General features: G+C 47.5%; 1 protein-coding gene across 7 annotated transcripts; it reads left to right on the forward strand.

Annotated features, from left to right (window-relative positions):
- Window positions 1–1,775: 1,775 nt before the first annotated feature.
- On the forward strand, window positions 1,776–26,774 carry LOC141746628 (carnosine N-methyltransferase 2). Of its 7 annotated transcripts, none has more exons than XM_074595510.1 (9): window positions 1,776–1,855; window positions 3,276–3,550; window positions 5,912–5,973; window positions 7,412–7,550; window positions 9,255–9,307; window positions 12,597–12,704; window positions 12,813–12,943; window positions 13,952–14,045; window positions 23,479–25,829. In XM_074595510.1, exons 2-9 carry the CDS (start codon window positions 3,525–3,527, stop codon window positions 23,775–23,777), a joined length of 912 nt encoding a protein of 303 aa, XP_074451611.1. In that variant the 5' UTR covers window positions 1,776–1,855; window positions 3,276–3,524; the 3' UTR covers window positions 23,778–25,829. The 7 variants fall into 7 exon arrangements, with proteins under 7 accessions (XP_074451611.1, XP_074451608.1, XP_074451607.1 ...); XM_074595507.1 differs by lacking the exon at window positions 23,479–25,829 and adding an exon at window positions 15,040–16,225 and having other exon boundaries at window positions 3,273–3,550; XM_074595506.1 differs by lacking the exon at window positions 23,479–25,829 and adding an exon at window positions 15,040–16,225.

A 26,774-nucleotide genomic window follows, 5' to 3' on the forward strand; every position in this document is an offset into this window, starting at 1 on the left:
GGGTTCTGCTTCGCCAGTGTTATCTTTTCCAGTACTTATCAGAAGTCATATTCTTTTTTCTGTAGGAAAAATACTGTATACGCATATAAAAACAAATACTGTTGCTCGTACTCCAAGATCCACTGCTGCCCAGGAGCCGTTCAATATTTAAAAGGATTAATGCAAAACAAAGTTTCTTCCTTTAATGAGAAATCTTGTCTTTAACTACCAGGAAAATGGGTGCTAAAAAATTGCTGGTTGCCTTCCTCTCTACTAGAACGCGGCTGATGCAGAAGAACATGTCTGTACCGAATATTTCCCTTTGGAGAATACAGAAACTGCCGGTTACACCTTAGAAGTTTTGTTTAGGAAATGGAAAATATCTAACTAACTGATGACTTGGATTAAAAATAGAGACACTGCTGCAGAAGAAAAGAGCTCTGCTTACGAGAAAATCAAAGTTACATTACATGGACCTTAATCTGGGCTGAATCAAAAGCAGCGTGGCCAGCAGGTTGAGGGAGGGGCTTCTGTCCCTCTACTCTGCTCCGGTGAGACCCCACCTGGAGTACTGTGTCCAGCTCTGGAGCCCTCAGCACAAGAAGGACATGGACCTGTTGGAGTGAGTCCAGAGGAGGCCACGATGATGGTCAGGGGGCTGGAGCACCTCTGCTATGAAGACAGGCTGAGAGAGCTGGGGTTGTTCAGCCTGGAGAAGAGAAGGCTCCAGGGAGACGTTATAGCCCCTTCCAGTACCTAAAGGGGCATACAGCAAAGATGGAGAGGGACTCTTTATCAGGGATTGTAGCGATGGGACACGGGGCAACGGTTTCAAACTGAAAGAGGGGAGATTTAGATTGGATATCAGGAAGAAATTCTTTACTGTGAGGGTGGTGAGACACTGGAACAGGTTTTCTGAGAAGCTGTGACTGCCCCATCCCTGGAGGTGTTCAAGGCCAGGCTGCATGGGGCTTTGAGCACCCTGGTCTTGTGGGAGGTGTCCCTGCCCAGGGCAGGGGGGTTGGAACTCAATGATCTTTAAGGTCCCTTTCAATCCAAACCATTCTATGATTCTGTGATTCTGTAATCAGTTGTTCTAGCTGGAGCTGGGAGGGTCTCAAAGAATAAACTAGTAATGCCATGAGGAACTCCGCAAAAATGCTGGGGACCTTCCTGACATTCATCAGCCTACAAGCTGAGCACTATTTAGATGACAAATTCATTGAAATTCGATTTCTAAATACCCAAACTTTCCTGGCTGGAGGCTTGTGGTGGGATGATGGAGCACAGAGGGGGCTCGGTGCCATGGGTGATACCAGCCTTGGGCAGACTCGCCCCTGGGAAAAGGGAATGACCTATTTCTGCAGCATCAGCCCCAAACTGACCTCCCCAGCCGTAGCGTGTGGGCAAAAACACTGTCGCTTTGTTTTTGTCGTGCTGCAGCCTGGCTCTTGCTTTAGCCATCGTCTCACGGATCAAAAAAAAAAAAAACCCCAAACACCCAGCTTTTTCGATTTGCGTGAAAAACACAGTTTAGAGGGGATTTAGTCACGAGGTTGCCAGAAGAACGTCAAGCACAGCGTGCGGAGGGTACATCCTCCAAAGCCACCCTGCCGCCAATTCCTGCCAGCGCGGGCAGCTGCCCACAATGTCCTGTTGTTCCACCGCAGGGAGGGGAACAAAGGCTGTTGTTGTAGGCTAATGCCAGCTCAGTTGTGGCATGTGCCTACATGGAGCCGGGGGGGGGACGACACACGACACAAAGGGGAGGTCAGGGAGGGGTATCAGCCCCCAGTGGACGTACAAGGAGGTTTCCAAGGGCTGTGCAGCTCCTGGATGCTGGAGGTTTCGCTACAGCTCCTGTTGCTCCAGGGAGGTACCTGCTGGGACCTGTGGGGTGTCCATCCCTGGTGGCGTGGGGGGGTGGAGGGCCGCATGGGCCAGGGCGGGTGGTGTGGCTTAGCGGGGACGAGGCAGAGGCGGCTGGGGACAGAAGGGAGCTGCGGCTGCAGCGTGTGGGGCTCGGCTGGGAAACACCATCTGCCATCCCCCCATGCACTCTTGGTGTCCGGGGGCTGGCGTCGCTGCTGGGATGGGTGGGCTGATCTCTCTTAGGGATGGAAATGGCTGATGTGAAACCACCGCCTGGATGGTCAAACAGCAGCAAATGCCAAATCTGCATTTTAGAGCTAGAAAAGAGGTTCTGGTCTTTCCTCACCTTTAATTTGAACATGCTGGTTAAGAGCAGCAACGTGCCCATTTCAAGTTTAACGTGCTGCTGCAGACCTGCCCTGGGGTGGAGATAGCTTAAACCCATTTGGAAGCCAAATCTAGCATAAACCAAGACAGGTCACTTGATGGTGAAGAATCCCCACCTGAGAACGTGATCCCCGGGCTCAGCGAGCTGGGGTTGGAGGGGAGGGCAGTCAGTGTTTTGGGGGAGGGATCTCAGGATCTCAGCAAGGGAGGAGGTTCTATTTGTCGTCTGCTGAATCTGTTTTGCCCGTTGCCTTCAGGGAAAGGGAGTGGAGAGGATCCTAATGCTGCTCTTTCCACCACGGGACATCACTTGGAAATACAGAGTCTCTAAATCCTTTCTTTTTTACATTTGTGTTATTAGATTTCAGTCACAGGGAGCATCAGTCTTGTGGATGCTGTAGGAGAAAAAGCCGAATCCAGGCGCAGGGAGCACCCAGGATTTTCTGTATTTGTGACAGCGACCATTGCACCTCCAGCCGTGCCATCCCATCTGGGGAAACATCCAGCCACTTCTGGCTGGGACAGCTCTCCCCAAATCTTTCTTTGCTTCCTAATCCCTGCAGTTTGGCAAGCAGAGCGGGAGCAGGCTGGGCTGGCTGTCCCCCCCCAGCTGCCCGTCCCCCTCGCAGGGCAGGGAGAGGGGGGGTGACAGGCATCCCGTGGGGCTGCAGTGCCCGCTGGCAGGTAATGCTGTCATGCCCCGTTTCCCCCTAAATCAGAGATGGAGAACCCACTTGCTCAAGTCTCTGGGCAGCCAGTGAACCCCTCTTCTCTGCGGAGAAAGCGGGGGTCTCCCAGCGCATCCCCAACGTGTCCATCCATCAGGCAGCAGCGCGGCAAGGATGCAGGAAAGCATCTCCTTCCGCCCAGAGCAGCGAGCACGAGGCAGACCAGGGTTCAAAGCAAATTAGAAAGCAGATGGAAATGGCCCCTAGGTCTGCCTGGCACTCAAGTTTTAAAGGTTTGGAAATCTCAATCTATCTTTTTTTTTTTTCTTTTTTTCCACCCCCCTTTTTTTCCCCTCTCCTTGGAAGCAGCGTGGCTCCCGTGCGATGAGTCCAGCCCGGTGGACGTCAGGCCTCGCGTGTCGCCTGCCCTGGCCCCTCGCTCCTTCCCTGCAGGGCTCGGGTTTCCCCTTCTTGCTCCAGTGACGCTGCCTGTCCCAACAGGTGCCAGCCACACGCCGGGGCCACCGCCAGCGCCGCGGCGGCTGGCCATGCTAACCTAGGGTCAGGCAACAGCCCCGTGCCCAGCCGCCGTCTCCCAGCACGGCACCCATCCCGGCCATGGATCCAGCCCCGGAGATGAAGAGGTAGGTGGATTTTGGAAGGCAGCGAGGGTGCGGGTTTCCCCACCATCTGGCTGGGTGTCAGAGCCAGCCCCTGCTGTCCCTGTGTCCCAGGCGGATGTGTGTAAGGTGGGAGTAACGGCTGACGTGCCCATGTCCTGGGAGGGATGGGGGATAAACCAGCCTTTGTGAGGAGACCTTCAGCCCCTCAGCAGCCTCAGTCTAGGTGTAACGGAATGATGAGTTATGAAGGTGCTCTTGCAATTTGTGTTGCTAGAAACATCTTGAATTTAATGACTTTTTCAACTTTAAGGTGCTGCAGCACTTAAAGCGACACCATGAATTCCCTCTGTGCCCTGCACCTGCTCAGTTCAGGGAGGGGAAGAGGTTTAACCTTGCTAACGGCGAGCTCCGACTTAGCCAGGAGCTGTGGCAGGAGCCACGAGATGCCCACGAGCGTCCCACTCGCCGGCAGTCATGGCTTCGGTCCTGCTGTTGGGTACCGGGGTCTTGGGACGGGCAGCACCAGCCCAAAGAATTGCAGTCAATTTTCATATCTAGGCTAGATTTTAAGCCCGATTTTACAAGTAGTCCATGTGTTCCCAGCGATGAGTAAGCCTGTTTCAACTTCCCAGCAACAAGCGTTAATCAATCTTAAGCCCTGCCTGGGGAGAAATGGCAAAAGTGTCTGTGGAAGAGTTATCTTGGCATCGTCCGTCCCGGTGAATGCGTGTGGCGCAGTCTGTCCAGGTCACCTGGCAGATCTCCTGGGATGGCTGGAAACGTTTGACCGGTCAGAAATGGAGTTCGTGTCCCTGGACCCTGTGAGCTGTTCCTCTGCACAGGGGAAGCCACGCTACCCCTCGGCATTTTACCGGGAGGTTTATTCTGAAAACCCTTTTGCTCAGTTCAGCCAACAGAGAGGACAAAATAGTCCTCTCTTTTGACGGGCAGAGATTGTAGAGGTCAGAGCGTTGAGTCGGAATTGGAGATACTGGCCTCCAGCCAAGCTGCAGCTTATGGAGGTGGGCTGAGTTCAGGCTTGTTTGCTGAATTTCCGTGAGATTTTTTTTCCTGGGGAGAGGTGAGGTCAAGGTGGTGGAACAGAGACCTTTGATGTATGGAACAGAGACCTTTGATGTACGTCATGGGAGCCAGGTACGTGACTTTGGCCGTGAACTCAGATGAGGTCAACTGATCCCGCAGGACTCTGGCAGCGCCCCAGCGTCTCTGAGACTTCTGGTTCACCTTAGTCTTTTCTTGCCTTCACCAACCAAAGCAGTGCACTGTTTGCGCATGTGGCCATTTCCTCGCTATCTGCTAGTGCAGTCATTTCATGTGGTATCTCAAAGCCCTGCTACAAGACTCCCTTTTTTCTTTTCCACCTCCTGGCTTGTTTCTTATTCATGCAGGAGTTTTCTCCCTGGCAGAGGGGACTCGGGGGCTGCTCACTGCTATTGCAGTCTGCTTGTCACGAAGCATTTTCTAATGGCAAAGCTTTGGGAGCGGCGACATGTCTAAGCTTGGGTTATACAGGAATATCACCCCTAAGGCTTGCTGTGCATCTTGATACCGAAATGTGGTCACCCAGAAGATGACCGTTCCCCTTGCACAGATAGCATCACCCCAACAGTTCCTTTGCAGCAGTGAGGTCCTTGCTCCAATTTAATTTCATCCCTTCCTTTTGCTAGTGGCACCTCATCCCTATTTTTTAGATGAGGCACATTGTCAAAGGAAAATGAAGATGTGACTTCATTGCTGGGAGGCTTCACAAAACCCCCTAAACTAAGAATGAAAACATATGACTGAATGAAAACATTTATGGTCAAATGACCTCTTTGCCTTTTGAGTCCTGTGCCTTCTACAAGTTACCCAATGTAATATTTCTAGCCAGGAAAAATTGAATTTAAAAAAAACCAAACCAAACCCAAAGCAAAAAGGTCCTGGAAACATTGGTCCAAGCAGATCTTTCAGCACTTCAGATGCTGAAGCTCACTGTAGGCTTTTCCTATACTTCCTATACCACTTCACTGCTATTTCTTCCACTCCATTAATGATTAAAGGTTTCACAGATTGTGTAGTATCAGTTAAATGCCTTCCACTGTATTGACTGGTTAACGATTCCTCAGAGGAAGGAAAATCCTCCCCAACACACCTCAGGCAAGCTCTGGTGCAGGTGGCCAGCCCGTTGCTGGTACTTACGGGTGATCAGCTAACCAAGAAGTTTCGATTTCCTTTATTCTAGCAAAAGAGAACAAACAGCATTGCTTACCAGGCGAGGAAAATTTTTCCTGGAGCATCTTCCTTTTGTTCTGCATTTTCAATGCAGCTTCAAAAAAACATACAGGTTCTTCAAATAACTGAAGTGCTATACTTTCCTTACAGGACTAGGGTCCCCAGCATGAACTTTGAAGCAGAGATTCTGACAGCTCCACACGATAATTCAGGTATTTGGGAGAAAAAAAAAAAAAAAAAAAGGAGATTAAAGTAAAATGCCCACTCAGCTTGCTATCACTACAAACATGCTTTAATTCTTTTGGAGTCAGAGATTGTTTAAAAAAAAAAAAAAAAGAAAAAGAAACAGGATGCTAAACTGATTGCGATTCAGGTGATTTCAGGTTTGTGTCAGGGTACAGTTCAGTGTGTTGAGGACAGATGTTGATATTTTTCCCTCCAATAGGGCTGGACACAGGGTCTCCATACGTACCTACTCGAAACACAGCTACCAGTGATGTGTGGTTTTGGAAACGGCACAGGGATTCAATTTAAGACTGCACAGTCCTATATGAGACATATAAAGTTTTCTTACTAATGGCAGCTAAAAGCAGATGATAAATTAGTAGCTCCTCGAAAGGCAAAGATGAGGATGAAGATTTCTTTTAGGAGGAAAAGGCTGATTTTTTTTCGACGGAACACCACCTTTCCAGTGCTGATCTCACACGTTGAGGCTGGCACTGAGACTGTCTCCCTGCTGCAGCCCCCTCTACAAGACAGACCCCAGAGCCAGTGCTCAGCTGAATGGCATCTTCTCACGAGCCTCAAGTCTTAGCCTTGTCGTTGCTCCTTGGACCCAAGCTTGGGCCAGAGCTTGTGCCCTGGCAGCAGCGCTGTGATTAGGAGGAGACAGCAGGAAAGCGAATTTTTGCAATGATTTCTTGCGATCCCTTGAGTAGCCCTGGGCATTGGTTCAGAGCTTAGTACTCTTGGTCTCAGCCACCCCTGTTTGAGCATGAGCCCATTCAGATGAAATGCTTTAGCTATCAGTTGTCCTCCTGGCCACGAGCTGCAGTTCCCAGCAGGGAATCCACCTCCCCGGCAGGGCAGTGCAGTCCCACGCCAGCAAGAGTCGGAAATGAGGTGCACAGGGTTGACTATTTTTGCTTCAGGTGCAGATGGCAGTTTTTGTGTTGCATCACCCCTGACCGCAAGTCTGCCAACAGCTGGTGGTTTCAGTTATGCCAGCACGTGAGAGCGCGACAGTCCCACAGTTTTGGACCCGCTACGTGATTGCCATCGTCTTCTTGTCTTGAGTCTTCCAGAAAAACACTGCAGTTGTCTCCCTTTCAGCAAACTGAGTACCCCGTATCTGGCTAGCCATTTTAGGGATGTTTTCCTCAGGTTGACCTGTAGTACCGAGGCACTTAACAAATACACTGATGTCAAAGGGCATCTAAGAATAATTTTCTAGCCCTGAGCGTGAACAGGTTGGAAAGTGTTCACGTGAGCCCACCTGCATGGATGGCTCCCGGGCCACGCGTCCTCTGTACCGTCTTCCCAAATCTCTGACTTCCGTTGGGTTGGGTTGGGTTTCTTCCACGAGGTAAGTGCTTTGATCCTTCACTTGCCTTGAAGCCGCTAACACACAATTTGCATTTATTTCTCAAGAGCTATATGTGATCCCTTCCATGAGAAGTCTCACAGCTGAGGAGTATGTAGAAGCCTTTAAGTCATTTTTGGATCATTCAACAGAGCATCAGTGCATGGATGAGTTCAACAACGAAGAAATGCCCAACATCATGGCTGGGTAAGGAGCATTTCCATTGAAGTGGGAAAACCATCTGTTATCTTGGGAGGGCAACCTGCACACAAGGGTCAGCAAACATGTTTAAGGATTTTCTGGGGCATGACTGAACTTTCAATGCTTTTTAATTTTAAGTCCCTTAATAGCGGTCTTTAGGTTGTTCTGTTTAACGACCAGAATACACGCTATTTCAATTAATACACTGTGCTGCCTCTCAGCTTATGCTAAGGAAAGAATCAAGACTTCATTTTTACATCCATCTCTTTTCATTAGCTGATTTTCCAAGGATTAAAGGGGTTTTTTTGTTGTTTGTTTTTCTCAAAAGAAAGCTCTCTCTTGTGCTCTCTCCCTGCTTTTGGGACTTCAGCTCACATCAGTCCAAACAGAAACACATCTCTAATTCTCTTCTAGTGACTAATTCTTGTTTTTTTCAATCCCCTAAGACCTCCTTATTTCTATCCTAAGTCGATTTGCATTGCTTAAGTACCAAATGATAATCAGTTTTGTGAAGTATTGATGTAATGTATTAAGCCTGGATGACTGCAGATAAGTTTTAGAGCAGCCGAGATCCAAACCACAAGAAAGATCTTTCAAGTTTGGGTAATTTTTGGATGTTGTGGAAACTGTCTTCTCCACTGAGAAAAAAATTCAGGCAGGCAACTCCAGACCAGATACAGATAAAAAAAAAAAATAAGCAGTGGAAATAATAATTTAAAAATAAGTTGTATTGGGAAATTTTAAATTAAAAAAATTACTTATGTGCATTTTAAACGATGTAAAACATTGCGGCTTCCTATGTTGATTATTGTTGATTGTAGGGCTGTCGAAGGGTCTTGACCCTCATCTGGGCTAAGGCTCCTTGACCAGCTCACACCCCGCAGGATTTACTACTCGCTCCCCTCTTGAATCAGTGCTGCAGCGTCTCCGGAGGTTGTGTATGGGAAACTCAGTCCCTCTGCACAGTCCATCCCCGAGAGCAGAACAGGGCCATAAAGCATGTCACAGCAGCGAGGTGCCTCGAGCCTGGGCTCCTCATCCTCGAGCTGGGCTGTTATTAAATATTCTTCTAGGGGCCACAGGGTCGGGTGTGTTTTTTGGATCATTTCAGAAGTAATTTTTTGTAAGGTAAAAATTATTGAAGATTTTGACCTTTCCTCACAATTTCAAAGCAAGATGAATACTGAAAAGAGGGGATTTCCAGTCGTCTGGATAGCCTGTTTTTTTTATTTTATTTTATTTTTTCCTGGGCATTTATATCCAATATGCGAAAGCCAGAATTTGTGTCTCAAGGGTGGAGAGGTTTTGCCCCAACTCACCTTGTCCCTGCAGACAGGAGCGGTGGGAGCCGTGCCCATCCCAGCCAGGCAAAGCCTTGCTACCCCTGCGGGGAACCCTTTGCCCTGGGGTTTGCTGAGGCCTTTTTGCATGGTGCCAGCCACAGCTTGAAGAAAACTGTCTGGCAAAGGACAAGAAACACAATACCCTGATGCCTACTGTACTTGGAAATATGAGCCTGCTAATATGGGGCTGGTTCCCGCCACGCAGTTGGTTATAGCTGGCTTCCAAAGGGATGCTCAGGTTTCCATCCCAATTCATGGGGCAAAACTCAGTTAAATTTCCAGGCCAATGTGGCATCCAAGGTATTAGAATTAAAACGTGAAGTTGTGTGACATAGTGTGGTTAAGTAACGTGCACGTTCCATTTCAGTCTCGGCGACGGAAAATCGACAATAAACGTTCTGGGTGTTGGAAGCGGCACAGGTAAGGAGCTCGGCAGCACCGCTGCTGCTGGGGGGCAGGGGGTCCCTATGGAGAGCAGAAAGTGACACCGAAGTTCTGAGCAATGGGGAGAACTATTCAGGCATTAATAACAGTGCTCCTCATTGAAGCAGAGAGAACAGCAAAACAGGGTGTAGAGCTGGGACGAGAGCGACGCTCCCTCCTTTCCTGTCCCGTCTCTCTTCTGAAATGCTGCTCTTTACCTCTTTACAAGAAGTGCGATGATTTTAGCTTAGTCTCTGCCACTTGATGACTATCACCTGACTTTATATGTCTCAAAGCAAGGAGTCCTGCTCCAGGTTAGGTACAAGAGCACCTTCAAACCTCCCTGGGGAGAAATAGAGACATCAAAGAAGTTCATTCCACCCAAAGTCCTGTCTTAGAACACCCCACCTGAAGCGATCTCCTGTTTTGCTTCACCTTTGGCGATCCCAGAGGCCAAAGCTGGGCGATGCTCTGCTCCAGGTGGTGCAAAACCAGCTGGCCATAACCATTAGCACGGCACCTCATCAGCTTTTTAAAGGTGTGTTTCTTCATTACTACCGTGTTTTTATCTGGTGATAAGTAAGGTTTAACTGTAAATGATATTTTGCCCCCAGAGAGAAACAACATTTTGGAAAAATAGCTTTAAAGCTGTTCTAAATGCATTTGTGTTTAAAAAAAAAAAAAAAAGAAAAGAAAAGAAAAAAAAAGTGGTAAAACATCCAACTTTTCTCCTAGGAAAACTGGGAGAAAATAAAAACTAGAGAATAGAAGCGGCAGTATGATTTGTCAGAGTTTTCTTTTGCTTTAAAAACTATTTTCGGCTGAATTTTAATACTTTCAAATGAAAGTATTTTTCTCACTTTTCTTTTTTTTGCTTGTTTTCCTGAGTAAGAGAAAAATAGCATTGAATTGTTTTCCCCAGTTGGGAATACGTTGGAGTATATGAGAAAGCAAGGAGGAAGAAATCATTCCGTTCTCAATTACACTCCATTTTCATTAAGTAATATAAAACCAAAATTCTGACTCCGAGAAAGCACAAGGGGAAAAAAATGAACTTTTTGCATCGTCCTCATTTTATCTTATTTCCTCCTCGGAAGATGTTTTAATGGAAAAATAAAACCCTTCATGTTTCCTGGGTTTCCCGGGTAGCTGCCCCTCAGGGATGCCGGGGCAGGGGCGCAGACTCGCACGCCCTCAGCTTGCCCACGGCTGCAAGGGCTGAGCTTCTGCGGCCGGGCAGGGAGTGAGCTGGGATGGCACCGAGCGAAAGGTTATATCTGATCCCTGACCTTTCCAGGCTTGGACTCTGATTTCACAGAGCTCCCAGAATTAGTTTAGTTGATGAACATATTAATGGGGATTAGTGACTGACTCCACGTCCTAAAAGACCGTTGTCTGGTTCAGGTCACATTTTCTCGTTCACCCCATGTTGTCCCGTGGCCGGTTTAACTATCTCGGCTGTAACCTCCCGGTTACTGCCAGGGTGGCTGTTGTTTGCAGAGGGGTTTTACTCCTGTTTCTGGAATACCTAGAATAGGTATATAACCATGTGGTTACTGCTGAAGGGTTGGTGCTGGTGGGCAAGGTGGAACGGAGAAGTATTTTGCTGTGTTTTTGCAGACACCCCAGCTGATGACGTTATCACCTGCTCTTGCAAAGACAGAATTAGGACATTTTACAGAGGTGGAGTTATAAAAAAAACCCACACCCAAACCACTTTAAAAATACCTATTTGCTGTTGATATACCCATTTGCCACCATCAGTGGCTCCAGGGCACGGGGCAGTGATGCTCTGCCTCCCGTCTGCCCTGAGCCTGCAGGGACCCCACGTCAGCAGCTCTGATTGCTGGTGTTTCCTACCCCGGGCACATACTAACAGGCATTTGGGACTGTCTAAAGTGACTCAGCTGCTTGCTATAGAGATCTTCCTTGAAATACCAGTGTCAACAATATTGGTCTGTGCACCCGCCTTCAACAGATGGAGCCGCAGCCTGTTTCCTCCTGCCTTTGGCCAGCCCTGCACCGCTGCCACACATTCCTTGGGAGTCTTGGGTATTTTTCTCAAATTTCAAAAGATCCGTCCTTCCTTGGATGTCCCTGTAGTGCTGGCATGGCTGATATTTCCCTCCTTTAATTCTATTTACTGCAACACCTGCCAAAGATGACGACTTTGCTCATAGCTGGTACATCAGCTGCAAGGCTAGGGAAGATGCACTATCTCGTATCAAGCCCTCTGCGTGTGACATTTGCAGGGGCAGGACTATTTTTAGGCCCCACCATCAGCTACAGACAGGATTCTCACAAAGATCCACTCAAGGTGGCCACCTCTGCTGTTTATTTCCATAGTCCCAGATGAACCAGATGGACTTTGTACACTTGGTGTACTGTGGACTTTCTGAGAGAAGGCAAGAATGACCTGCATCACCTCGAAAGAGGCTGGGAATTTCCTAGGACAGAAGGACAGACTGCCACTTGCTCCTCCAGAGCTCAGACAGCAAGAGAGGAGCACCAATAGCTAAATTTTCAGGGCACCTACACAGAAATATATGAGTCTCTATTTGCAACTCCAAGATAACGACTAATTAGTAGGTGCCCAGAGCTAAGTGGCTGGTCCCCAGAGAGCAAAGGCCCAAGGTACTGCATGTTGATGGGTCTTTCCTCTTGCCATGCAGTTCCCCAGGTCTCCGAGCTGTGTCACACCAGCCACCACCTCCCAAGGGCAGTGCCAAAGGCACGGATCAGCCCGTGCCACGCTGAAGTTGCAGAGCTGTGCTGACTCCTTCCACTCAAACTTTGCCTTTTTGTTGAAAACTAGTGCTTCCTGGTTGTTTTTTTTTAAAACATTGATCCTTGATTATTTTGACCTGTCTGTCCTGTGACCCAGAGCATTGCCATTAGCAGGTTTCTATGTGGTTGCTTATCTCTTCCTTGTTCTTAGGCTTATCTGTGAATAGGTGTTACCTTGAGCAGTACGATATCATGATAAGACTACCGCGGGGTTAGATGCCATGGTAGACAGTGCCTCACTTCTACTTGGGGGATTTCCTGGAGATATTTAAAAGATGGGTAGACGTAGTGCTTAGTGATATGGTTTAGTGATGGTTTTGGTCAGTGTTACATCGATAGTTGGACTCGATGATCTTAAAGGTCCCTTCCAACCCAGGCAATTCTTTGATTCTGTGATCTCCCGGCAGCAGAGGGGGCAGGTGCACCAGCATCGTGCACCGGCATCCTTTCATCTCATTTATGCACTTTTTAAAGTAATGAATTTGTGTTTATTGAACAGGTGAACAGGATTTGAAAATGATCAGGATATTGCAGGCTGCACACCCGGGGGTCCTTATTGACAACGAAATCATAGAGCCCAACCCACAGCACGTGGCAGCTTACAAAGGTAAGGCTATACCTGCCTGCCTGGGGTATAGTGAAAACCATTGATCTGAACAATGAATTTTTCTACTGATTTGTGAAATTCATGCTTTCCTTCCACTTTTTAAAATAGAGTTGGTGAATCAAGCTCCAGACCTGCACAATGTCTCCTTTATTTGGCACCAGCTCACTTCCTTGGAGTATGAGCAACAGGTGAAAGAGAAAGGCACGCATAAGAAATTCGACTTCATCCATATGATCCAGGTAATGGAGTATTGCTTTCATATGAGAGTATCAGCTGTACTCCCTTCAGTCCCGCTGTATGCATGAAGTTAGGGGCACCACAGCTGAGCACCGCTCTCCCATGAGCAATAACTTCTGAGGCAGCTCTACAAACACGAAACCTCCTTCCCTATCCATCCTGGTTTGTACTGGTTTAACTGTGTATGGTGGATAGTAAAACAGGACGAGTCTCAGGACACGACACATCCCATGGAGACCAACAATTATGCTTTGCTGCTGCAAAAAAAACTTGAACTTTTTGCCGTATCAGAGTAGTTTGGGTGGCGCTGAAGGGAAAGGTTAATGAACGAACACCTGTGTCAGGTTTTGGGTGAGAAATTATGCTGCTGTGTCTCTGCTAGTGATGACAGTGATGTGGTATGTGCCAATTACATTTTGTAAAAAAATGGGTTATTCTCTCACTTTAATGGCTTTTATTTCATTTTTCTTTTATTTCATTTTGCTGTCTTAAGAGTTGATTTCACAAAAGTGTTTCAGGGGTTTGATGGCTGGGTCAAGGACTAATTTACGAGTCACGAGGGCAGACTCTGAGATGAGCCCTGCTTTGTCCTAGTGCAAGTTCCTCAGTGTCTGGAGGAGATCCAGCCTGCCCACAGCCCACACTGGCTGAGAAATGCCCTTGGTGATAAGGACCAGCTGCGGAAACCAGGGGACTCCCCACTGCGTGTATTTTCCAACCATAAAACTGCCCTGGGCTTGAAGGACAGTGACAGGCAGGTCAGCATCCAGCTGGTAGCCGAGGCTGAGCAGAGGGTCCCTGGGGCCGAACCCAGGCTGTTGGTGCCACCGGAGAGCTGGTGATGCTCCGTCCCATGGGGCATCCCTAAAGGTGCGTGTTGAGTCAGGACAGGCTGGGAAGCAACTGGGAAGTAATTTAAAACAACTCTATAGAGAACAGGTTTAAGCCTTTGAAGGGACATTGCACTGTGGGGGAGGAATAATGGCTGCGTGTAACTCTGTCGCTTACAGATGCTGTACCGTGTGGAAGATATTCACAATACTATCAAGTTTTTCCACAGCTGCCTCGACCATCACGGTAAACTCCTGATCATAATTTTATCAGGTAAGAGGAACCTTTTATCTTTTGCTTCATTGCTGGTGTTTTGAAGAGCTTTGAAGTATGCGAGCCACAAATATTTGTCTCGGAGTTTCGGTAGCGCTTATTATATAGGAATTCAATTGAACGCTGTATTTCATAGGGAGCATGCGATCTTGGGCTTAGCCTCTTGGGCCCCACTGTCTGGTGGGGCCACTTAGGCATAGCCTTCGTGCTCTTGCTTCCCTCCTAATGAAGTAGATGAACTGTTCCACGCTTCACAGAGACCTCCAGCTGTGAAATTACCGGCTGGAGAGAAGTGTGGCTATTCGTGAATGAGGGTCAGTCCTTCTTCATAGTAAAATCAGCGCTGTACAACCTGAGTGCTGGGAGGACTCATCTTTGGGGCTCTTCCCTCCGCACAGCGATGGCCCAGACCCAGCAGGACAACGGGCACTTATTGAAAACAAAGAAGTGTTTTTTCCAGTGTGCCATTCAGGAATCCCCGGCTCGTGATGCGGTGGATAAAGCACACTTACCTACATTTGCCATTAAAACTCCCTTTTGCGTTACTGGTAGGCTCTTTCCCTTGCTAGCTGGGACTGGCTTTTCAGGTATGTATTCTCTGATGTGCACTTAAAATTAAGATTCAAGGTGCAAAAACATCTAGACTATTTTATGCAAGGGGCAGTTAATAGGTAGGATGCTTGTGCAGGCTCAGTGCACTGATGTTTCTGCATATACTCCTCCTCCTGGGTAAATCCAGCCCTGGAGACAGTCTCCTCGGAGATTCCTTTAAATAGGAGAGGTTTGGAAGGAGGGCTGTGGGAGATCAAACTTTTACCCCTCTCCGAGCACAAACAGTTATAAGTGGACTCAAGTACGGGGAAAGCTCTTTTACTCCTCCTGGCAAAGTCTAGACCAGCAGCGGAGGACCATTTCAAAATCATTTAGTAGTTGCATTAGCTGGTGTTTGACTGCCTTGGCTTTGCGAAAGTAACCTTCCCTCCTGCTCTGGCAGACAGTAGTGGATGGGCCAGCTTGTGGAAGAATTACAGACACTGCTTGCCTTCCACCGACAGCGGCCACTATGTCACCTCCAGCGGCATCACCGATGTTTTGAAGAGACTGGGTGTTGAATACCGTGTCTACGAGTTCCCGTCAGGCTGGGATATCACCGAGTGCTTTATCGAGGGGGACCCGGTCGGAGGCCGCATGATGGATTTCCTGACGGGGACAAAAAACTTCCTGGGCACGGCCCCCGTGGGGCTGCGGCGGCGGCTGCAGGAGGCTCTCTGCCAGCCCGAGTGCAGCAGCAAAAAGGACGGGAGGGTCATCTTCAGCAACAACTTGAGTATGATTGTGGTTGAATCCTAGAGTCCGGACCAACTGCAGAAGACATGTTAGGGTGGGTACAGGGGCGATGGGTTGGCACAAGGACATAGCGTAGAAAGAAGGCCACTTGCAGGCAAGAGGGTAAGAAAACGGGGGCTCAGCCGCAGCCTCCCATTCCCAGCCAGGGCCAGCGGGCACTGCGACACCGGGGATGAGCTCTTTGTCCCACTGAGGTCACCGGGGCCAAGATTTCACCCTGGCTATTTAGTCCAGCCCTAGGAGAGTGTTTTTCCAGAGCTCCATCTCACTAAAAGCCTACATGGACTTTTTATTTTTAACAGTATGCATCCTGTCTGTGCTTTTGACACTGGGATTTCCACTTTTCTATGTAGCCAGCATGTTTACATACCTAAAGGCATGTCTATATGACCAGGTGCCGCTTTGCAGCTGGGAGCAGGCTGCAGTCCCCACGTGCCCGCTGCTTCCAGCCGCGCCAGGACAAAACCTGTAAGGTGTTCCTGCTCCTTTCCCCCAAATAATGTGCCTCGCTGCACCCAGACCGGAGCTGTAAGTCGCTCTGCGCTAGGCTATTTCACATGGTTTTATCAGCGTAGGTATTTACTGCCCCAAGCGTCTCAGCACCTCGCAGTATAGACACGTCTTAAAAGTTTATCAGCCTTTCTGTTCGGAGAATTTTTTTGGATCCCAGGATGATACTTGCCCTGCGCTTTTACAGGCAGGGATTAATTTTGTTACTTCCTTACCACTGTTTTTCTCCATATAAAATAAAAGCAATTTTAAACCAAAAAAAAAAAAGTCCCATCTTGTCCTGTACGTGTGGGGTAACAGAAAACGAAGAGCGAAGAGGTTATTGCGTTAAAAACAATAAAAATGCAAAATACAGTTTTATGGCAGCATTAAGGGTTTCGTGTAAGAAAGAAAAACGAGCCTGAGGCCGTGGAAGAGCTGGGAGTGAGCTGCAGCTCCTCCCTGTGCCACAGCCATGGGAAGCAGCTTGGCTCGCTCAAAGCTCCACCACCACAGCACAGCACCTATGTCACTTAATTATAATGTATATGGTTAAGATGCTAATATAGGTAAGTTAAGACTATTTCCACACCATCCTGAGATGTTCAGAGGGCTGAAGGAGGTGCCGCCCGGGCAACCAGTTGGAAAGGGAGATCCTGCGCGGGAGATCACTGGGATCTGGTGCTGCATTTAGGGCCACGGTGCTGCGCAGCTCTTGGGCTGGGCACGTGGGCGGAAAGGGCCTGAAGTCCCACCAGCCTCATTGCAAACAGCTCTCAGGGTAGGAAGCACCAGCTGAGACAGAAAATAACTGCAGGCACAGAGCCCACCTCTATAAACTGATTTTTCCATGATGAAGCTGGAAAGCACGTGCCCATGTCCGCCTGAAGGGGCTGCAGATGCCTGGTTGATGCCTGGTATTGATCAAAAGGCTCATTCCAGCATCACGAACACATGGGTTGGCACATTGGCTTGCAAAATATTAGATGACATTGTCACCCAGAGTCCTGCTGATCCTGCTAAACCTACCCCACCCCGCACCCCATCTCTCTGCCCGCATGCTGCCAGAGGTAGCAGCGCTCCCGTCTGAAGATGTCATGTCAGCTCATACAGTCATCGTGGCTCCACTTTGTGCTTTGGGGGTTTTTTTTTTGGTTGTTTTAGTTTTGATTTAGTTTTTTTTCCCATGTCTTTTTTAAACATACCGCCATTTCTCCTGCAGATGTTTCCTCTGAAACTACTGTAGGGAAAAAAAGAGCAAAGGGACGGGAAAACGACAGCGTAGCGTCATCCCTTTGGCAGGACTGCGGCACCGTGGTCCATAAGTACTATTGCTGTCACTCTAAGAAACATCAATCAAAACTGGACAACCCCCTTCAGAGTGCCCTATACCTATGCACGAGCTTTTAGTTTTGATCCATTTTATTTTTTATTCTATAGGTAGTTCATTTGATTGTGTTTGCTGACAGCGCTGGGCAGGGAGTGTACGGCTGGGCTGTTGGATGGGCTCTCAGCACTGCTCCCACCAACGTGCTCCTTCCACTTTTAAATCCCCATGGTTTATTTCCACGTGGTAGTGATGTCTCCGTCTCTACCTGGTCGATTAAAAAGAAAAAACAAAATATGCCAAAAAAGCAGGCTGGCTTTTCAAGCTCCAAAGAAACCTGTCAGTCTTTGCAGAAATTCAGAACAGTCCAGGTTCCCCCAGATCTTCCCCAATCAAGAGGTTTTCACCCCTCTTTGCCATTTCCTGGACGGACAGACACGTTTCCAGTAAGCAGATGCTCAGCAGAACCTGTGAGCACAAAATTTACCCACACCATTTTAAATCAATGTGCAAATGCTCAAAAGAAAAGGAGCACTTCAAAGCAGACTGTTTAGTGACAGCCTGGGGAGATGAAACAGGGCACCCCATTAAAAACACGACTGCTTAAAGCTTTATCTGTAATTTTTCTTTTGATTCTTGAAAAGCGAGTCATTTAAGAATGACTGCTGGTACACCTGGAGCAAACACGATCCTAAGCGCCTGCTCTATATATTTATATATTTATTCTTGGATGAATGTGCTATTTAATGACTGTTCGTGGCGCTTCTTTAAAATCTGCTGTCCTCCTACACGGAATGGGGGTCTGCGCTTTCCCAGCAGCCGGCGTGCCGGAGCGCGGTTGGGTCTGTGCGGCCGCGAGAGGGCTGCAGCAGCCAGCGGATCCAATCTGCCTCCCGCAGCGCTGGGATGCTGAGCTGAAGAAACAGAGTCAAGCGAGCGATGCACCGGCTCAGCTCCCCTTTCTCTGCCGGGTCATCGCACGCTCACATCAGCTGCTGGGGACTGCGCTTTTTTCCACCGCAGAGTCACGGTCTTGGTGCCAGGCTCCAGCTTATGGGTGCCAGAAAATTTGCTCTTGGGTTGTTTCTTTTTCCCTACTCGACGGCTGAAGTGCTGCAGCTTAGTTATCTCTCAAGCGCAGCTCTGCAGACAGGTAACGAGGCGCCGCAGCTGACCGGGGAGGAAAACATAAAGAAAGGGATGTCAGGAGGATGAGGCTGCTGCTGCTTTGGCTTTGAGCTGAATTAACCTTGCTGACCTCAGTCCAGGATGAGCCCAACTCAGCAACGAGTTTCATGGCAGTTTCCAGCGCTGCAGTTAGCAAGGAGCAGGTCTGCGGCTCCCTGAGGGATCTGTGCTGCTCCGACAGCGCGACAGCTTGTTCCAGCCCAAAGCGAGTGCTTCTGTGGATAACCAAGCTGCTGTGTGTACTCTGGACTAGAAGTAATGCCTACAAACCCCAAACTGCATTATTTTTAAAGGGAGCCGTTACAGGCTCACAGAATCACAGAATGGCTTGGGTTGGAAGGGACATTAAAGGCCATCCAGTTCCAACCCCGTGCCCTGGGCAGGGACACCTCCCACTAGACCAGGTTGCTCCAAGCCCCGTCCAGCCTGGCCTTGAACACCTCCAGGGATGGGGCAGCCACAGCTTCTCTGGGCAGCCTGTTCCACCCTCACAGTAAAGAATTTCTTCCTAATATCTAATCTAGATCTACCATCTTTCAGTTTAAAGCCATCACCCCTTGTCCTGTCACTCCGCGCCCTTGTAAAAAGTCCCTCTCCAGCTTTTTTGTAGACCCCCTTTAATTACTGAAAGGCTGCTATAAGGTCTCCCCAGAGCCTTCTCCAGGCTGAACAACCCCAACTCTCTCAGCCTGACCTCACAGCAGAGGTGCTCCAGCCTCTGATCATCTTTGTGGCCTCCTCTGGACTCGCTCCAACAGGTCTGTGTCCTTCTTATGTTGGCAGCCCCAGAGCTGGACGCAATACTCCAGGTGGGGTCTCGCCAGAGCAGAGTAGAGGGGGACAATCACCTCCCTTGACCTGCTGGCCACGCTGCTTTTGATGCAGCCCAGGATATGTTAAGGTTTTATCCTTGTTTCAGGTTAGTAATAGGCCCATTTCAATGGCATGGTTTTGCCCTGATTGTGTATTCCATCCTCCTAAAAAGGAGTTACAGAAAGCAACTCTTTATAATATCAAGGAAGGATAATTTATTTTTTACTGGGTCTATATTCAGTCTTGGGCGCTGAATGATTAGCCTTTGTAATGAACGTTAATTCTTCTCTACCCATGAACGTTACCAGGAGAATGAAGGTAGCATAGGAACTTGAAAATCTAATAGTTTATTTCTGAATAATCCCATTAAAAGAAAAGCTCAGTAAAATACAGGAACATATATTGAAAAGATTAAAACTAGCCTCAATCAGGGAGAAAAACATAAAAATACAGATGCTTAACATTTTTTCTTCCCCCTTGAATATTTGCCCACAGAAATCTCTTGAGGTTTGTATCAGGGATGTAGAAAATCTTTGGGTACCCCGTGCATTCTTCATAAATAAATACATCAAATAAATGCATGGCTGCAAGGAGACATCTCCAATCGTCATGAGCTGTAGACTGCCTTAATAGCATTCATTAAGACACCAGGCTTTGCCCTTCGGTCTTCAGATTTGGGGTGCTTGTTCTGCAGTTCCCTTGGGTGAAGGCACCTGAGCCAGGATCTAGACGTGGCAGAGCAGTTCCCACAAGGCTGTACTAAGGGAATTCCAGGAAAGCCCAGGGCATGCTTATGCCCAAAAAATAGACCTCCAGCTACCCTGAAACCATGCGTGGTTCAGAATTTCTTCCTCAAAAATATCATCAGAGTCCTTGTCAGCACAGAATTTGAGTTTCTTGAGAGAATGACCTTTCTAAAGGCCTTTACGGTGGGTAGGACAGGAGTAACTGTGAGTTTGACATGCAGTGCCTTTTGATGGAGTTAGTCCTGATGACCCAAAACATGAACCACGTCCATATGCTCTGCATCCAGCAAAGAAGGCAGCAAAGGCCATACAAATTTCCCTGGAGCTGCTGGTTGTACCTCTGTGTACTAGCGGTAGGATCATAGTAACCTTCCTGGAGCTTAAAAAGACCTTCATAGGATTATTAGCCTGTAACCTAGAACTCTAAGAAGGTGGTTTTCACCCTACATTTTAAAGTACAATATTTTTTGAAGGTCAGATCCTCCAGACTGAGGACAAATATCTAAAATATCTTTTGTATTAACCATCACTCCTTGGAACCACTCAACTCCAGTACTTAAGTATCAACAGACAATTAAATCTTGCTAGATGGTGAGAGTCCTGGTTAGGTCTCCAAAGACATCTATGGATCAGTGCATGGTCGCTCTGCCATGCGCCAAGCTGCCATGACACCAGACAGCAAAAACCTGGAAATCTCCTTATTTTGGTATGGACAGTGGGGTGGTTCAAGTAAACACCCTGGTAAGGCCATGAATGCACTCGTTCTGTCCCAGCGGAGAAGCTCCAGGCTGGCTGGGGAGAGACCACCATCTTGGGGTGGATCCTGCTGGCTCCTTCTCACCCAGGGACAGTCACCCAAACTCCTGGCTAGGGGCGAGCACCTCGGGGTCCGGGCAAACACCCCTAATACTACCGGCTCCCCCTGCTTCTGCTTCATTTGTCAGCCAGCCCAGTTCTGCTGGGAAATGCCAAAATTTAGATACGCACCCCTTCAGAAATCACAAAGCAAACAGAGATCTCCTTCTGCCGCCTGTATTAAGTCCCCTGCTGTCTCTAAGAGCACCCTTATCAAAGCAGATGTTCCACGCAATTAGTCCTAGAACAGGAAAAGAAATAAACTGACATTTTATGCCTCTAATGCAAATATATTCAGGTGATCAGCCTGGCACAGGATCTGGGGCTGCAGCCCGGACACCTGGGGGAGGTTGTGGACCAGCCCTCATGCACCGTGTTATTTAATGCAGCTGGTTTTAGCTAAAGGAGCAGCTGGGAAAGCAGGAAATGTGTTGTTCATCCCCCATTCTCCTTTAATTTCTTGTTAAAACAAAACAAAACAAAATCCCTCCAAGATAAATGTTTGGAGAGTCCAAACTACGTCTAGAAAGATCTCGGGTCTGAAGAGGGTTTGTAGAACATGTGGGACGGCTGGATCCCAGTGGGGCTTTTATTCTCATCTCTGAGAAGGAACAGGGAAGAGCAGAGCAGGAGCTTCATTTCCACTAGTCTCTTCCCGATAGTCTGATGACACTTTCGGTTAGACCTGCCAGCAAGTTTGTAGAGAAAACATATGTTTTGTCGTACATTGTAATGATGGTAGCTCTGGTGAATTTAGAAACGTGATAAAGAAATTTTCAGAGCAGTCTCTAAGTCCCTATTGCTTTGTTAACATTTTTTAGCATCCTATTAATCACGCTGTATGTATCTGTCAACAGCCGATATTACGGTTTAAGGCAGATTACAGCTCATTGCTCCGGTGGGTGTTTTCTTTAGGTTTTAACTCTACGGGCATTTTGCCATTGACTTCACTACGACAAGACCAAACCCCTTGCTTTTATGAACACTTCGCAATGTTTTCCTGACTCAGAGTGTTTTTACTTTATAAAGTACCTAAATGATCATCCAGAGGGTAAATGTTTCCGTTTTATTATTTCTGGAAGAAAGGCTAATATACTCTCAGTGCTGAACAAACAGTCCACGAGGTCTTGATTTGCAGATGTTTTCACACAGATAACTGTTGGCTCTGGTTTGTCGTGCTTGTGCAGATCATGTCATTGGTTATCTGGGAAAAGGGGAGGGTATTTGAGGAAATTCAGATAAAAGTTCTACAGATGTAATACATTTAACTTGCAGACCTTCTCCATTATTTACTAACAGCTACAGGTTATTCTCCAGTTTTGCGTATTGGTTATCCACTGTGGGATGCGAGGAAATCCCTGTGACTAACATGATCCAATGCAAAGTGGAAGTAATTAACACCGGAGAATCAAACAACTCAACTGCGAATAACCTTCAGTCTAAAAATTATTCACCCAAGCTCACCCCCTCTTGCCGGGACTTGTTTTCATGCGTGCCTAAAAATAACGATGACAAAAATACAAATTGCAGCCTAGACGTCTTTCCTGAGCTTATTGAATTCTTGCAGCTTGCCTCCAAGGTCTCATCCTTCCCGGCTCCCTCCTCTAGCGGAGCATCCCCTCCCTCCACCGCCTCAACTTACAGAAAACTTTCCTCCCATGCTCAGGGGATGTGGGGTCGCGGCCAACCTCCATTGTGACGTGCTCGCAATTCCTGCCAAATGTTAATGCAGGTTTTTTTTTTTGCTTCGGAGCCTAAGGTGACACGAAACAAATGACCTGCGCTCGTCTGGGTGTTTTACTAGGAGCATCTCGCCCGATTACAAATGCCTTAAAACAACAAGCACCGCCAGAGCGTACCTTCCCTGCACTTTATATAAATTATTGCTGAGCCACTGCTTAATGTTTATTAATATTTCTGATGCTTTTGAAATTTTAAACTAAGGACATTAATATAACCTATACTACAAAGCCAAGTAAATGTATTAATGGGAGGTTAAACTTCTTTTCTCCTCTGTATGGGTGAGCTGTATTTCAGGTCTCCCTGTACATGTCGAGGAGCAGCCTCCCCAGCAAATACAGTCCCCAAATTCATTCTGGTTCTGGTGGGAATTTAAATAAATCTTCCAATTCCATCACTCAGCAACAAATTGCTTTTGAACATAATTAGCATTTATACCGGTACTGGAGTCTTGTTTATTTACGTGTCACAACAGTCCCTGAAAAATGTAAAAATATATGAAATTTCACTCAGGCTCAGACAAAAACACCACCTGGACCAGAATCCTGTCCTGGCTAGGAAGGGAGGGGAAAAAGTAGGGAATATAGAAAATGCTTGATCTTCTACATCTTTATTTTTCTTCCCCCATCCTCCCTTGCCTTTTGGCAACCTGTCGGTCAGGGACCTCCTGCACCGGAGGCTGCGTCCAGGCAATCATGCCTCCTCCTTGCCTTTCCTCATTAATTTGCCTAATTTCGTCTCAGATGTTTTGCAAAGACGGGCAACAAAGAAACCCACTTCAAGCGCCTCTCCACAGTCGCTTTTTACCTCGGTGAAAGATATAACTTCCTTTTTTTTTTTTTTTTTTTTTTTATTTTTAAATTTCCTCTAACGTGAGGACCATCTGGCCTCTGCAAACGTGACAGCACAGCTCTGCTCTTCGTTTCAGGGCTGCTATGGACTGGATGGGACCTGCTTCGCTATAGACTCATCAGGTCCTTGGCATCAAGAGGTGGTAAGAGCGGGGTGAGCAAGGAAACCAGCAAGGAGGAGAAACAACCCTTACCAGCCCCAGCGCTGATGGACCAGGGGAAGAAGTTAGCACCGGGAGCCGGCCAGGAGATGCTCTGTAGCACTGCAAGGAGAAGAGATGGAGAAAAAGTTTTTCCATCACACGTTTCATTCCCCTGGGGAGAAACATATGAGCTCATCGCGGTGACACCGAGCGTGTTTCCATCTGACAGTTAACAGTTGGCAAAGCAGAATGGTGGGTTGTCTGTCAGTGGCTGCTTACAATGGTTTTCCAGCAGGTTTTGTAATTTTATTATCGTGTTGACGTTGGTCTTAAGGCAGAGCACCGGCGTTGTGCTGCAGGATGCTGCTTTTTGGTGGGCTGGGTTTGGGCAGGACTTTGCCTCTTTCCTCGGTGATCCCTGCCTCCTTGGAAAGCCCATTCGCCAGGTTTGTCAGGGCTGGCTGTGACTCCTCTTGTGCCACTCTGCTCCTCGATCTGCCGCTAACATTCACATACACCCTGACAGAAAATTGGTCTGTCATCTTCTGCTTCCAAAATCAGGCTAGAAATCGTATCAGAGGTTAACCCATGGCTAAAAACTCCTCGCTTGGATGTTCAACATTGAAATCTGAGCGTGCAAAGGGAAGTTCATTTTTGTAATTAAGGGCTGTCCCTGTTCCCAGAAGAGCTGCATTTTGTGCCGGGCCCTGCCATGGGCTTCCCCCGCCTGGCCATAATCACTTCTTCTTGCTGGATCCCAATTTTCCATCTTTAAAATCTTCCTTTCCTTGCAGGCAGGTCATGAGGCTAGATCCATTACTGTAAGTGAGAGGCTTTATTACTGAGGTGATAAGTGTCATGACAATACAATAGTAATAATAAATAGCTTCTCTAAAAGTGTAAAAGGGTCTGACATTATTAATTGCATTTCAAGAGCTTGCAGTGTGTGTGGACTGGGATTGAATGCAGAACAGACCGGAGGTTTTTCTCTTGCTCGCGTTTTTGCACTTCGGAAAGAAATGGCCTTTCTTCAGCTGAAATGCCCTCAGTGCCTTGACCCAGAGAGAAACATCTCACCTCTGCAAGTCCCCATCACTCCCATCGGGGCTCAGATGACCCTACTGGGGTGGAAAGGTGGAGGGGAACCCCTCTGAGAGGCAGGGGAGGCTTTGCTTTGTCCCAAAAGCTTTTCTATTTGTTTGCTTTCAGAATTACTTCCTATTCTCTCACGACGTTCATTTCAGCCCCCTTTCATCTGTGGCTACAGGTCAGTGAAACAAAAGGCTTCCCAAGAGCACCCCGCCTGGGGATGTGGGCACAGGGGGCTTTCTGCATCCATCTCCCCGGGGGCCCGTCGGAAATACCTGCCCATGGCAGCAGCCGGGGACTTCAGCATCAAAGCCCCGAGGCCGCCCCAAAGCGCCTTTGATCTGCCCTCACCTGCTGTGGGTGTCATCCCTCTGACCGCAAGGCTTCTCTCTGCTTTCATCCCCTAAAGACAGAAATGCGCCCTTTAGCTAGCTTGCACCTAAGGACAAACAGATGATACTTAAATCCTGCGTGGAAAGAAGATGTACAAAAGCAAACCCTGGGGGAGGAGGACACACATCCTCCTTTTTGTGCAAGGGAAACAACCTGTCCTCAAGTGCCCCATGTTACCATCACTTCTTCTCCCAAGGGCTTCCCCACCCTTTCATCCCCTCCAGCTGGGCCAGCAGAGCCACTTGCCAGACCTCAGGCACATGGTGGCCTTCTGGTGGCACATTGTGAAGGGGACTGTCTTCCTCAACTGCAGCAAAAATAAACCCCAAATGTTACCTTTGCTTCATCCGCAAAGGCTTCTATAACCCAGTCTCTCAAAATCAGTCTCCCGCAGAACAAGGAGTCCTTTCCCTCAGTGACAACCATTACTTCTCGTAATTTCTGTCATTAGATTACAAGTTTTGAAAGTATTTGTGTGGGTTTGGGTTTTTTTTCCCAGTAAAAGATCAAGTGTAAAGCCTTTTTCTTCCTGCATTTTATTTTCACGCGCTGCGGAGACATTTACTGTCAGGATGAAACGGAGCTTGAGAAATGAGAATTTGGGGGAAGTTCTTAAACACAGAAAAACAAGTTTTAGAATAGAAACAATTAGAAAACCTTGAAAGTCACCATTTTCTCTTGTTATAATCGTATAACTTAAAAGACGTATAAAAATGCAGCCTGCTAAATAGCAATAGAAAATCCTGAGTTCTTTATTATATTTTCTTCCTAAAATATTTCGCATGTCAGTTAAATCTTATCTGAAAGAGAAAAAAAAAATCACAATATCTACAAAACCTTAGCTGATGCTGCCATCATGGTACAGGAGAACCATCCTGCTCGAAATGCGTAGACAAATGCAAAACAAGGACTTTGCGATGTCATTCATGGAAAAAATGGTGAGATCCAACCCTCAGCAAATTCCAAACTTCATAGGACTGGTTGCACAACCAGCACTGGCATCAAACCCTTCCTTTTCTAAAGAGTTGGAAACTTTCTTTTCTTTTCCCTTTAACAACAAATGCAAATGCTCTAAATCTTCTCAGTCCTAAGTGGAGATGGTGTCAGATGACTTCAACAGGAGGCAATGCTTTTAAATGCTTATAAAAAATGTGATTTCATGCCTCTTTCCTGCAGGCTATTATTCAGTGATGAATGTGCCCAGGGCCTTCACAATGCCCAAAAAGTGACTAAAGCTCTTTGTTAAAGGCAGAACTTGGTCTCAGCTGCTGCAGGGCTCCGGCACAAGACATTGCACGAGGCTGAAGCCTACCCTGTACGTCTGAGTCGAGATGCTCGTGGATAAGTTCACTGAGCAAAAGCAGGTCACATCAGCAGATATAATGTGTCCTTTGAACCTCCGGTACCTCATTTTCTGTCCTCTACTGTGGCATCGATCTTCCTTTGATCATTGAGTAAAGGGCAGTTGTTTCATTACAATGGAAATAAAAATAGTTGACATGAGAGAGAAGTGTTTTGCCTATTCAGAGCGACAGTGGAAAGTTGCACTCCCCAGTTAGCTTGAATAGAGTGAACATTATTAAGTGCTAACATGAAAAAGACCTCTCAAAGGAGATAATGCCTTCACCCAATTAATCCTTCCTAATGAACTTACCCTTCGGAGGTGGGTAGAGCACTTTCAGCGGGAAGTTTTCTTCCTGTGATCATTTGTGCCAATAAAAGTCTGACGAGAAAGCTGATGAAAACTG

Source organism: Larus michahellis, chromosome 7 (assembly GCF_964199755.1).
Source record: "Larus michahellis chromosome 7, bLarMic1.1, whole genome shotgun sequence".
Taxonomy (NCBI): Eukaryota; Metazoa; Chordata; class Aves; order Charadriiformes; family Laridae; genus Larus; species Larus michahellis.